Below are 12,907 nucleotides of genomic sequence, written 5' to 3' on the forward strand. Positions count from 1 at the left end.
CGTTTCATTCTTATTTGAGGGCACCGCCATTAACGTAGCACCCAAAAATCAGGTTAGAAAAGAGCTCACTTGACCTGGACGCGAATCTAACGGTCACTGAAAAGCATATCTACAGTGGGTGGGGAGGTAAAAGATAAGCATTTTCTTGACTAAGAGGTTTGTAAGTGAATTTTATTTTACTCTGATGAACCTTAGGAGGGGGCGGAGGGGGGAGGAGAATATCCGATCCTCTTGGGTCCCGTTTAAATAAAAAGTCGGCGACCCGGTTCCATGGGCCTCTCCCCTAAATCCGTCATTACAAAATTCTCTTTTAATGTAATGTTTAAATCACTGTATACGGTGGGAGCTTCTGAGATCCTAATTAACCAATCGGGGTTGACCAGACGGGGAAAGCCATGCTGTCCTGGCAATTTAATTTTTGATCGTTGATATTATTGATATTTACCTGTAGCGTATCAGTTTCCTTATTCATGTGGATACTAATCACATCATGAAGACCCTCGTCGCGTGATATAACTGTACCCTCGGTTGTCCGAGAATAATAGCACCTCTGAGTGAACTCAGCTAATAATCAACTTGCGCCCATCTTAGTAGGCATATAAAACAGGATTAAAGAGGACATCAGAGAAAAGGAAAAACCGTGTCGTTCTATGAATTAAATGCAGTTTGTCGTTATTTTCCTGGACTGTTTTCGTATCAGCGAAAGTTAGGAAAATAGAGTAGATATCAAATGGAAGCAAGCAAACAGTAAAGAAGAATTTCAACCAGACGAGAAGGCGAGCTAGTGGCTTCTTCGCCCGTCTTTCTACTTCCGTGACCGTCGATTCTGAGAAAATTGTTCATGTGCAGTACAAGCCACGGATGATTTCAAAAATGCAAACGAAGAGTATTAGGGAACTCTACCTTACAGTGCCAAAACCAACGCAGGTGAATATGATGAAGGGCTTGGGAAGGAAATACTCATCCGAACTTCAAAGATGTTTACATGGATCGATATTTGGAAAATGCATAAGCTCCCAAAACACGTGCTCTGATCAAATCCTGCGAATATATTTACGAACGTGAAACACGACAGTCAATTGTCGTATTTGTTTGGAAGTTGAAATCTATCTTTAAAACTTTTTGTTGTAAGCCGATAGAGACACTGAGTAAATTGAGATACTTGCGAGGTTCTTAAGTATAAAATGAAAACCAAACGTTCTTAAGAAAACATGGCCTTTATGTAAAGTTGCCTCCTAAGACGGAATCTGTTAGCGAGCAGGCATTATGCCTTAATTCTCGACACGTCAAGTGGTAGAGCGTGTCGGTCGCTACAATTCTCAACTAAGTTCTTTTACTTTGGAACTGTTAAATTTGTTTTCTTATTCTTATTTCTTAATAATGGTAATAATATTAAAATTTTTATAGCGCCATTTCCCAACGGTTCAATGAATAATATCATTATTATCTTTTGGAAGTACGTTCCACACAGTTGGAGCTGACATCGTAAATGAGCGGTCCCTGTAGCCTTTTAGACTTCTTTTAAATTTCTTTTAGCTTATAACTGCACTTTGTTGCCATATCATATGTAATTTTGATCACAGCAAACTGAAATTGAAATAAAAGACCGTGGAACGGAGATATTACTGTATGGCCTGAGGTCACCGCAAATATAATGATTAATTCAGTTTGTCGAAAGAGAAAAAGACCTCTCGAAATAACACAAACACTTTTTTATCGCATGTGACTGTAACCCGATTTTTTTCCAATTGGATAACTAAAGGCAGATAACAACGACTAAATCTTCCCCTGAAGAACCTTTCAAAAACATCGACTTTTAACAAGTACAAAAAAATACAGCTGTTAACAGAAAACCTCCCATGCTTTTCTGGAGTAACTAGTAAACGTTATGAATAAAGTAGCTTTCGATTAAAATTGGACACAGTAAGTTCAATTAGCATGCAGTAACTGTCTGCTTAGTCTCGAAACTTATTGCGCCTTTCAATTACACGTAAACTCTGCTCAATCAACGTTTACGTTTTTCCCTGCCGTCAATCTTCTTATAGCTGAACTCTCAGGGAACAGATGCTAACTTTATTAGATTAAAAAGCTTGTGTTGTGGACTGTGATTGGTAGATCTGGATCTACTTTGTTTGCTTGCTTTTTTGCTTGCTTTTGTTACTGAATTTGCCCTGCTTTTCCTCAAGGTTCGCTGAATGTCGTCGCAATTATGATAGACGGTCGTGGCAAACGCAATCATTAGTTCGGTTTTGAACTTCTGAGCACGCGTGTTATTGAAAGGCAAAGTAATTGGTTTTGTTCGATTTCAAACCTCAAATGAAGTCTTTATAGAAGAAGGCGGGGTTTCGGAAATTACTTTGTATTTACTTTGTGTAGTGATACAGCTAGTGCAATTACTACTGTGTTTCTTATGAGGTGGCATCTTCAAATAAGAAAAGCTTTTAGTTGTTTCTGGCGATAAGAGACTTAACGCAAATGTTAATAATGGAGTCAGGTTTTTGATTATTTACTTCATTTTGCCATTTCCAAGACATTTATCCAAAACCAAGATTAGATTAAATCAACGGTTTTTGGTTAATTTAAGCTTAGCGGTATTATCCAGAGATTCAAAATTAACAGGTTATCAGCGAATGGTTTAGCATGTTACAGGTTACATATGAATTTCAAATCTTGTTAGGCGACGAAATGCGGTCTACCCTGGGTGGGAGCTTTTTTTTTCGTGACGATCGCGGTTTCGCCGCTCACAATCGCGGCTTCGCCACGGAAAAAAACCCTCTGGCACCCATGGTAAATGCGGTGCGGATGAAAAGTATATTGTCTTGTGGTTCTCTTAATTAAAATTGAGGGAATTATCTGTAAATCAGACAGAAAATCCCTTAACGGGTAGTTGTGGTTAAATAAAGGTTCGTTATATAAATTCTTCCCCGTAACTTGTGTTTTTTTTAGCATTCAAGCGACCTATAAATAAAGTAAACCAGGCTCTCAGCCAACCATGAAAGAAAAAAACACCTCGTGAACTCCACAATAACCGACAAAAACAGCAAATTGTACATATAAAGTGATAGATTACAATAATGAAATTCTGCAATAGTTTCAGCAGTCTATAGCTAAGGTATTTTTATGAAAAAGTAGTTACTGCTTTTTCATATAAAAGCTGTGACAAATTTGCTTCATGTACATTCTTCGTATATGATTCTACCGTAACGTCCAAGCAGCAAAGCAATGATGACTGTTATTTCATTTGTTCATCGATTACAATAATGAAATACTTCAACAGTTTCAGCAGCCTAACTCGTTATATGAAAATGTAGCTACTCGGTATTTTCTCAAAGCTGTGACAAATTTGCTTCATATTCTTCGTGTATAAAGCTACATAACGCCTGAGAGGCAAAACTATTAATAATATTGTCTCATCTGTAAACTATTGTTAACTCATTACCATTTCACATCTGTTCTATAGTTCATCTCATATAGTTACAACTGCGAACATCTTCCCATTGGCTGAAGTTTCTCACCATTGACAGTAATCTTGTTCTCTTTGTCCAAGTTGATTGCTTCCCGCTCAATACTTTCGGCGCCCTCAGCGAGCCTGCAGCAGAGCCCTCGCAAAGCCTTTCTGTAATTTGTACTTTGAGCAGCATATAAAAGTGGATTAATAAAAGAGTTAAAAAATATTAACACCCTAACAATTCTATGTGCAAGAAATAGTGATGTAAAATTCGGTTCAATTTTTGTTTTTTCAAGTGCGGCAACATACAAAAAGAAGCAGGCGAATGGGAGACAGAGGATGCAAAAAGCCACAGCTAATGAAACAAGAAGTTTCAAAAGCCTCCTCATGTTGCTCTTATCAGCTTCATCTATCACCGGATCAGAAAGATCCCATTTGAGCACTTTAAGAATGGAAAGATGACAAAATGAAATCAAAATTGACGGAAGTACGATAAGAATGATGCAGTGAGTAATAATGTAAATTTTCACTGTTGACTCGTGATCAAGGGTCCATGGTCGAATGCAAGGATACCGAGAGGAACCAAGTGTATGATCCCTCCTGTACTCCGTCCATAAACTATCTGGTAAGGTCAGGATGATAGCCAAAACCCAAATAAAGGCAATGACTATTCCCGTCTTCTTGGACGCGATATTCCAACTGCTGCTTTTAAACGGTTTCACAATCGCCACATAGCGCTCCACGGCAATTACACAAAGAGTTAGCACCGAGGCATCGAATGTGATGCAAACAATAGCGTTTCCAGCAAAAAGCTTGCAGACGATGTTCCCCATTGTAGCGTTGATCCTGAAATGATTTAAAGCGAAGTCGTAGACGCCAGGACAAAGAAGCAAGGTTAGCAAATCCGCTACAGCCAAATTCATCAGCAGATAGTTTGTTGCTGTGTGCATTGACGGCGTTTTACGCACGATTGTAATGACGATGCCGTTTCCCACGACGCCCAAAAACACCATGAACGAGTACAATGTGGCGAACACGATATCCTGAGATGTTACCTGTAAATGTTCGTGCGACCCGTTTAATTGACTTCCGTTCTGTCCGTTCATCGTAGAAGATCAGAAAAATGACCAGTAAAAACTGACAAACGCGAAACTTTTCGATTCTGTCTGAAGAGTTGACCTACACTCGATCTCGCTTGTAACTTGTAAATTAATATTCGGAACACACGTCCTTCAAGTAATGATATTGTAGTGACCTTCTCGGCACAGTTATCCACCTGTACGCTTTTATGATAGCTACGTGTCCAATAAACGGATGAACTTAAGCTTCATCCCTGATACCGTGCCAGCAGCTCGTGAGCCCGCGAACGTGTGGACAGGTGATGTTTGGGAAAACAATAAAGTGACAACAAAACATTTTATTTCAATTTTCGGTGTTTTGTTCGGAAGATAATTGAACATTCATGATTCTAATGAGTTCGTTCGCCTCAATCAGTCTGTAATAAAAAAGGTGAAATATTCTTTGGACCGCTGAGTACTCGATTCTTTTTTTTGTTTTTGTTTTTGTTTTGTAACGTATGAGGATATAAATAAAGTAAATATGCAAATCTTTTGAACCAGGGTTGGCTCTTTAAAGCCTTCAAAAGTTAATTACTCTTGTTTTGTTCTTCCGACTTGTAAGGGATGGGCAATTTCCGTTGGAAGTTCCTCATATGTGATAAATATTAAGGCAAGTTGCAATATCGGTTTACATACAATAGCATATAGATAATGGTTACGCTAATCGCGGCTTAGCTTAATGCTCTAATTTAAGTAAAGCATATGCTTGGATTTTGCCATTGCCTTAATCAACATTAAAAACGCCATTGAATCAAACACGTATGCCGCGGCCTTGTGTTGCGTATTTGTACAGCTTAAAGTTTACCATTGGAAGAGCGAAGACGAAAATCGCTTGGAATTGGCGTGTGGTCTGTATAATTTTTGATAAGATATAGATCATCGGAAAATAACACAATTTTACAGAAGACATTGGTTCCCTGCAAAGCGTCATTTGCTGCTCTTGTTATCAGCCATTTGGCAAACAAGCTACAGATGCCTTGATGAAACAAAGCAACTGTGTGTTTCGCACGCATCAGATTTAAAATTCATGCGTTTGTCCGCCTTTTACATGTAAATTACAAGCTCGGAAGTAGACTCAACTAGACTTATAGGGACATTAATAATATATTTGCTTACAGATAAGAAATATTGCTGCAAGACTGATAAAACATTAAACAGCTAGATGCTTCCCTATTATGCTTACGCGGTATTATTTTTGGCGTTCGATATTTAACGTCTTTATTTTGACAGGCAGGGTTGTGAATCCTGAACCATTATACCGAAAGCGGGCTGGTAATTAAAAAAATACAGAGATGGTAAAATGTTGTACAAGCTTGGTAATAATATACCAATCAATGGTGATGACCAGTTCCCGTCAGTACCTTATGATAAGGTCTTTTTTCAGCATTAAGATACCTCCGTGACTTTCACATGGCGTTTGAGATGGTTTCAAAGGTTTGCATCAGTAATAACAGACACTGAATTGGTGATAACACTGCTCTTAAGTGCCCTGTAATGCTTCATGTGGGGAACTCAAAATGACTACTCCAGGGGAGAGATACTTTTCGGCTCTCAGTTCCTCTCTAGTTTGTCATTAAAACCTTATGACCGGCATTAGTAAACGCACACTTAGTTTTTAAAAGACTTGTCATTCCGTCCTTGTACAGTTTCTGCTAACTTATCATAAGCCGCGTTAAGATGGCCGCTTGCATTACCACAGACTACAGAGAAACCGCTGGTCTGGGTATGCCAAGGGAGTATCGGACAGGCACTTCAGGAGAACGTAAAAGAGCTGAGTCACGAGATTTTGAGTTATTTCTTTTTTAGCCACGTACAGAATTAACTTTTAAATTGAAGGAAACCTGAAAATGGTTGTTTACTAAGATAGATAAACATCAAAGAGATTATAGAAAACGACAAAGGAGCAAGGATGGTTGAGGATGGAGAAGATTAACACGGATTACCGTGACAAACGACGAACTTGAAAGAATTAGGCTAAAACTTTTCTTGAATGCGAGAGCAATCAAAGGATGTACACTAGAGTGATATTTGAAAATTTCCCCTCAACTGGAGGAGCCTTTAGGCGAATGCAATTTTAAGAACTTTCAAATATCACGAGTATTCTAAATCCTTAATTGCTCGAGCTTTCATACAATAACTGATTTATTATACGACTGGGAAATTATAATCGTGAGTGCGTTGGTTTACGGTGCAGGGCAAATAAAAAATTACCGATAAATTGGCCTGCTCTCAGGCGATCAAAATGAAGTAATTTTCTCAGTTATATAATGAGGGACTTAATTCTACCACTTTATGTCACAGACCTAGATAGGATTTTAAAAGCTACTCATATGAAGGTTGTTAAGTTGGCAAAACATACCGTAAGAAGGGATCGATGGTGGTGCAGCAGAGATGGGTAGACATACCTGCATCTACCAGCGGGTGATTACCATTCGTAGTGGTTGAAGGAAAAGAATTTCTGTCCGGTCTTGAGACAAATTGAGAGGCCCAGCAAAGCTCTTCGTTATCGGTGCGGCGGTTAATTAAGTAAGTTACTTTACTTCAACTTGGGTTGATGAGGCTGATTAGGCCCCTAGCAAATTAAAATGCTTCAAATGCTTCTTGAAGGATTAAGAGGCCCTGCGCCTAAGAAACGACCGATGATTTCCGGCTAAAAAATAAAATCGGCCGATTTTTATCTCCCAAGTAGAGGTTACCGAATACTATTTAAAAATGAATTTCTTTTGTTTCAGTTTCGCTTTAAACCAAAAATATCGAGCCGCAAACTTTTTCCGTCTGATAGCAGCAAAATCAGGCCGAAAATAAGCCCCCACAAAAAACTGTTCAGAAATTACTATCGCAACGCAAAATAATGAGAAAACTACACAGTGTTGAAGAAAAAGGCCTTTTAATGCAATATCATTCGATAAAGATCAAAAAACTGCCGAAGCGATTAAAAAATAAAGTTTCAAATATTGCATACTAAATTAGATGGAGGTTGGAGCTGATTTTAAAATAATTATTTCTCAAAAGTTCAACGCTTTTGAAAGCAATCACAGTGATGAATTAGACATTGGAGGGATATACATCACGTTTCTGGAAAAACATTTTTCGGCCAAAGTATATTGACCTTGTACAAAGCGTTCAAAGTTACCGTGTTTACCGTTATCCTGCTACTTCGGCGAAACACTTCCCTTTTGCCAATACGGCCGTGGATGGCGTGGTAAACGCCACTTTAAACCTTGCTAGGCATACAAAGACCATCCTGAGTAGAAGGATGTAGAATTGAAAGAGAAAGGAAGATGAAAAATACGCAGAAAAAGAAAATAACTCGAAATCGAAAGTTGAATCTGGAAAATGTCGTGGCGTGACAGCGGCCATTGACGTCATTTGTCACGTCAAGTCGCAAGAGCGTGGGAAAACGAGTCTGCAACGTCCTTCGGGCGGTCAGCGGCTAGGGATCCAGTCGTGACCCCATAACTCAGATCACGCTGCGGCCAAAACGGTGTGGCGGTTGGGGACGTTTTTCTTTTTCAGTGACCATCATTTGTGAAAAATAACATAACATTGTTCCACCAAACGTTTTCTGGCCGGGAAAAATCGCTTTCCTATTTGTGCATTCGTTTGGATTCCGTCGCTATTTATACGAATGACGTCAATGGCCGCTGTCACGCCACGACATTTTCCAGATTCAACCTTCGTTAGCAGACGGTAATTTCGATTTATTTTCTTTTTCTGCGTATTTTTCATCTTCCTTTGTCTTTTAATTCTACGTCCTTCTACTTAGGATGGTCTTTGAATGCCTAGCAAGGTTTAAAGTGGCGTTTAACACGCCATCCACGGCCGTATTGGCAAAAGAGAAGTGTTTCGCCGAAGTAGCAGGATAACGGTAAACACGGTAACTTTGAACGCTTTGTACAAGGTCAATATACTTTGGCCGAAAAACGTTTTTCCAGAAACATGATGTATATCCCTCCAATGTCTAATTCATCACTGTGATTGCTTTCAAAAGCGTTGAACTTTTGAGAAATAATTATTTTAAAATCAGCTCCAACGCTCCATCTAATTTAGTATGCAATATTTGAAACTTTATTTTTTAATCGCTTCGGCAGTTTTTTTATGTTTATCGAATGATATTGCATTAAAAGGCCTTTTTCTTCAACACTGTGTAGTTTTCTCATTATTTTGCGTTGCGATAGTAATTTCTGAACAGTTTTTTGTGGGGGCTTATTTTCGGCCTGATTTTGCTGCTATCAGACGGAAAAAGTTTGCGGCTCGATATTTTTGGTTTAAAGCGAAACTGAAACAAAAGAAATTCATTTTTAAATAGTATTCGGTAACCTCTACTTGGGAGATAAAAATCGGCCGATTTTATTTTTTAGCCGGAAATCATCGGTCGTTTCCTAGGCGCAGGGCCTCTTAAGTTTTGTGAAAAAGTTGGCAACATTTGGAATTGTTAACACAACGGATTCACAGTATACAAAATATCACTAGGATAGTTTGTCTCCGTACTTTTGATTCATCTTTGATATTTTAAGCTAAAAACCCTGGAGACCACTGATGCTGATTTACACGCGCCAAGTTTTCAAAATCAGACTAGTTTTCCACACGCTTTATCTCTGAAACGAAGTCCGTGACCCCCATTTCTTTTTCATTTCTGAAACAAGTAATTTATTATCTCTCCGCAGTAGAGGTTTGAAGAAAATCTATCGAGTAGAACATTTTCGCGCGAACGTCCTTAAGTAACCATTGAACAGGCTCACCTTTAAGTCAAGCTCGTGAGCGGCGAAGAGCAAAGCGTTTCGGCGAGAAGGAGTCTGGTGAAGAGGTTCGCCAACCCCTATTAAGCGGCCACCTCCCATTTCCCCGATGGTGGCCGCTTAATAGGGGTTCGACTGTATTCGGTTCACCGATGACTTCATAAAAAACAACTCCCTACCCTCAACATTCTGCCCTAAAAATACCACCTACTGGACTGCCAGTTGCCTTCGAGATTTTAATTGTCTTTTGTAATTTCGCTACAGAAAGCTGCAAAGATCTGAAATACGTAAACATATATGTATTTGCCGACCGGGAGGTCCGTATTTAATGGGAAAAACTGTGCCGACGTCTTGAGTTAGGCGTGCGCCGAGGGCACAGTTTTCACAATACGGATCGACCAAGGCCGGAAGATAATGTGTTTATGTTTTTTCTCTGCGGTATTACTTAGAAAGCTTCTTTTGTGTTGAATTTTAATTAAAGCCGTTCAGTTCAAATCGGTCGGGCACAAAAAGCGATACTGCTTGCATAATTAATTGCTTGACTCTGTGCTGAATGTTTCGATTTTAAGTTGTTTTACGGCGTAACAAAACAGCATAAAAAGTTACCAAAGCTAGAAATTTCGGAGCAGTTCATACTTGAGGTCCCGATGGAAAATACGGATAACTTGAGTGCGCGCATTAACCAATCAAACTCAAGGATGTAGGATTTCGGAGCGCCGAGAAGCTGGAGAAAAAATAAATCCTGTTATCTCGGTAACTGCATTGTACGACGTAAAAACAAATGTTCTACACTTTGTACTTTAAGTAAATATTGCTTACACCACCAACACGAAACCAAAATAAAAGTTTCAGAGAATTATTCAGATACTGTTAGTAAATGTTTATCAGAAAAGGAACCTGCGAGGCTTCTGGTACGTTGCCAATGATTAACACCGATTGTTTTACGAAACATTCACTATAGCTACCACTAATTACAATTGAGCAAACTCGACAAATTTGGTAATAAAATTTTGTAATATAATTCCAAAGCTTGTTCTCTGTTTCTTCTTCAAAAGGTCGCTACCGCTAACGGTGACAACTCTAATTAACGATGTTCTAATTACTGACCAGCTCCCCGGTTTAAGTATCACCCTCGTGTTTAATTGCCAGCTGTTCATTTCAAGTTGGCAGCTGCCGAGTACGACGAGTCGTGATCCTTCTGGCCACAGGATCGAGCACAGTGGGCGGTTGTGTGCCTTCCGACAGGCTTTTCGTTAATCTCCGGGTAAATTTGGAGACTTACAAACTGTGAGAACATCCATCAGTGAACACGTAAACTGCTGATTAAAGTAGATAGCAGTTGTGATCTCAGTCCGGTGCGGATGATCGTGTTGGTTGTCAATTGTCAAACGTAAAAGCAATTGTCGGCTCTAATCAGAAACGATGGAAAATAACACCTCCAAAGAACTTTCTCATTTTAGCAAAGAAAGCAACTCAATATCAACTCAGGACATAATTTTTGCTGCGCTGTACGCGGGTATCGTCATTCCTGGTGTAGTTGGCAATGGAATGGTAATCACCATCGTGCGAAAAACGCCATCAATGCACACAACAACAAACTATTTACTCTTGAACTTGGCGGTGGCCGACTTGTTAACTTTACTTCTCTGTCCTGGACTTTATGACTTTGCTTTAACCAAAGTTCGACTGGAAGGATTCTCAGGGGATCTGGTCTGCAAGCTTTTTGCTGGAAATGCAGTTGTTCCAGTCACCATCAATGTAGCTGTTCTTACAGTTTGCACAATCTCAGTAGAAAGATATTTGGCGCTTCTGAGACCTTTTCAATCTAATTTGAGGATAAGCGAGGATAAAGTGAAATACGTTATAGTAGCACTATGGTTTCTTGCCTTCTTATCTTGCATCCCAGACATTCAAGCCAATACGTTTGACACCACATCTTCCAAATACCCATGCAAACGTCCTTGGAGTTTGGACGAGTATTTCCTCCACAAGCCCTTCATCATATTCACCTGTGTTGGTTTTGGCATTGTAAGCTCCCTTATACTTTTTATTTGTCATTTCGAAATCGTGCGCGGTTTGTATTTCGCAAAAACAATCTTCTCAGAATCAACGATTACGGAGGCAGAAAGACGAGCAAAGAGGCAACTGGCTCGCCTTCTTATCTGGTTGGCACTTGTGTTCGCTGTTTGTTCTCTGCCATTTTCTTTTTACTTTATTTTCTTGATCTCCGCCGATTTCAGGACTGTGCAGAAAAATTACGAAATATTATTCTCACTGCATAGATTATCTCGGTTTCTACTTTTCTCGAATTCGTTTTTAAATCCAATCTTGTACGCTTTACAAAGCTCAAACTTTCGTGACGGATTCAACTCTATTTTTAATTTAGGGCCACTCGGCTGTAAGCCTTGCGCAAAGAATAGGAATTCTGTCAGAAATGTAAGTTTAACTGGTTTTACTCAAGCTGAGGTAGCGGAAAATTATGTTTTGGAAACTAACGTTGATGTAATCGCAGGTGCTGAAACTAATGACTAAAATATGGCCAAAGATTCGTTTGCATGTCGCTCACCAGTCGGTTGTTTTAATTGAAAAACTCTCCAACTTTCGGAAATAATAAAATTGAACATCGGTGGTGAAAACTGAAAACTGACGACTGTTTGCGTAAGCTAATGTGTAATAACCGAAGTATGTTAAGTAAATCTGACATCTCTGTTCCCTGTACAAACAAATGTTAAATTAAGTTTTACACTGACATGTTCGTTAGTTATTACATGTAAGATACATGATGCTATTTGCAACTCATTGCAAATAAATTATGAGGGCTTTCAACTTAAGGCAGGGTTTTATGCATGAAGATAGGTATTTTTCTGGTAGGTAAAGTTTTGTATTTTGATCAAGAAATAGATAACTAAGAAATATGTAGTGAGTAATGTTGTTATAAAAAATAAAGGATATATCTGTATCATTTACATTTTAAAATTTGACAAAAGTATTGTTTGATGTAAAGATAATGTTAAGAGAAGTGATAAGTAAAATTTTGGTGGAAGTTCATTCAGAACAATCCGTCAAAATCTGATGGGACAAACCTGCTGGTTTTCAACTTCTTTGTGGCGAAATATATGTGTTCAGCTTGATTAAACGTTCGCAATACTATGAAAATCAATGTTCGGACTTTATAAATTGACTTAATTTTGCAACGATTCCAATACCATTTCATTAGTGGAAAGCGCCTGAAGCGCCGATAATCGAGCGGCGTTAAGTTCTAAATCTTTAAGATATTTTTTTGATCTTTATGTTGCTTTTCTTATTACTTGACCATTTGAAATCGAGGTTATTTGTAATTTTGGAACCCCAAATCCAAGTCTGATTTCGGTGGCCTGCATGCTAGTAGAATTTGGCGTTTTCAAAAAGACAAAAGGAACGGCAGACGCAACAATGTTGTGTAACAACAAAGGGTATTTTGAACCGTGAAATTCCTTCGAACTGCACCGCACTAAATGACTTTTTCACAAACCAGACTAGATGTACATTTAAGTTTAGCTAGTAAGATTCTGAATTCATCGGCGGCAAGAGAACATCGTTTCTTGTCGGCAGATAGTCTTGAA

General features: G+C 38.8%; 2 protein-coding genes across 2 annotated transcripts; one reads left to right on the forward strand and one right to left on the reverse strand.

Annotated features, from left to right (window-relative positions):
* Window positions 1-2,490: 2,490 nt before the first annotated feature.
* On the reverse strand, window positions 2,491-4,768 carry LOC110048968 (tachykinin-like peptides receptor 86C). The gene has a single exon (XM_020754731.2). The coding sequence runs from the start codon at window positions 4,552-4,554 to the stop codon at window positions 3,475-3,477; it is 1,080 nt and encodes a 359-aa protein (XP_020610390.2). The 5' UTR covers window positions 4,555-4,768; the 3' UTR covers window positions 2,491-3,474.
* A 5,645-nt stretch (window positions 4,769-10,413) lies between these two features.
* On the forward strand, window positions 10,414-12,281 carry LOC110049018 (galanin receptor 2b-like). Its single transcript, XM_020754787.2, has one exon. It carries the CDS (start codon window positions 10,728-10,730, stop codon window positions 11,835-11,837), a length of 1,110 nt encoding a protein of 369 aa, XP_020610446.1. The 5' UTR covers window positions 10,414-10,727; the 3' UTR covers window positions 11,838-12,281.
* Window positions 12,282-12,907: the final 626 nt, after the last annotated feature.

The sequence above is a fragment of the Orbicella faveolata genome, unplaced genomic scaffold (genome assembly GCF_042242905.1).
Source record: "Orbicella faveolata isolate gen_17 unplaced genomic scaffold, um_ofav_v1 contig_36, whole genome shotgun sequence".
Classification (NCBI taxonomy): domain Eukaryota; kingdom Metazoa; phylum Cnidaria; class Anthozoa; order Scleractinia; family Merulinidae; genus Orbicella; species Orbicella faveolata.

What these genes read in the sequence shown, in the direction of transcription:
- LOC110048968 (XM_020754731.2), bottom strand. Translation starts at nt 4,554, where the DNA reads ATGAACGGACAGAACGGAAGTCAATTAAACGGGTCGCACGAACATTTA.
- LOC110049018 (XM_020754787.2), top strand. Translation starts at nt 10,728, where the DNA reads ATGGAAAATAACACCTCCAAAGAACTTTCTCATTTTAGCAAAGAAAGC.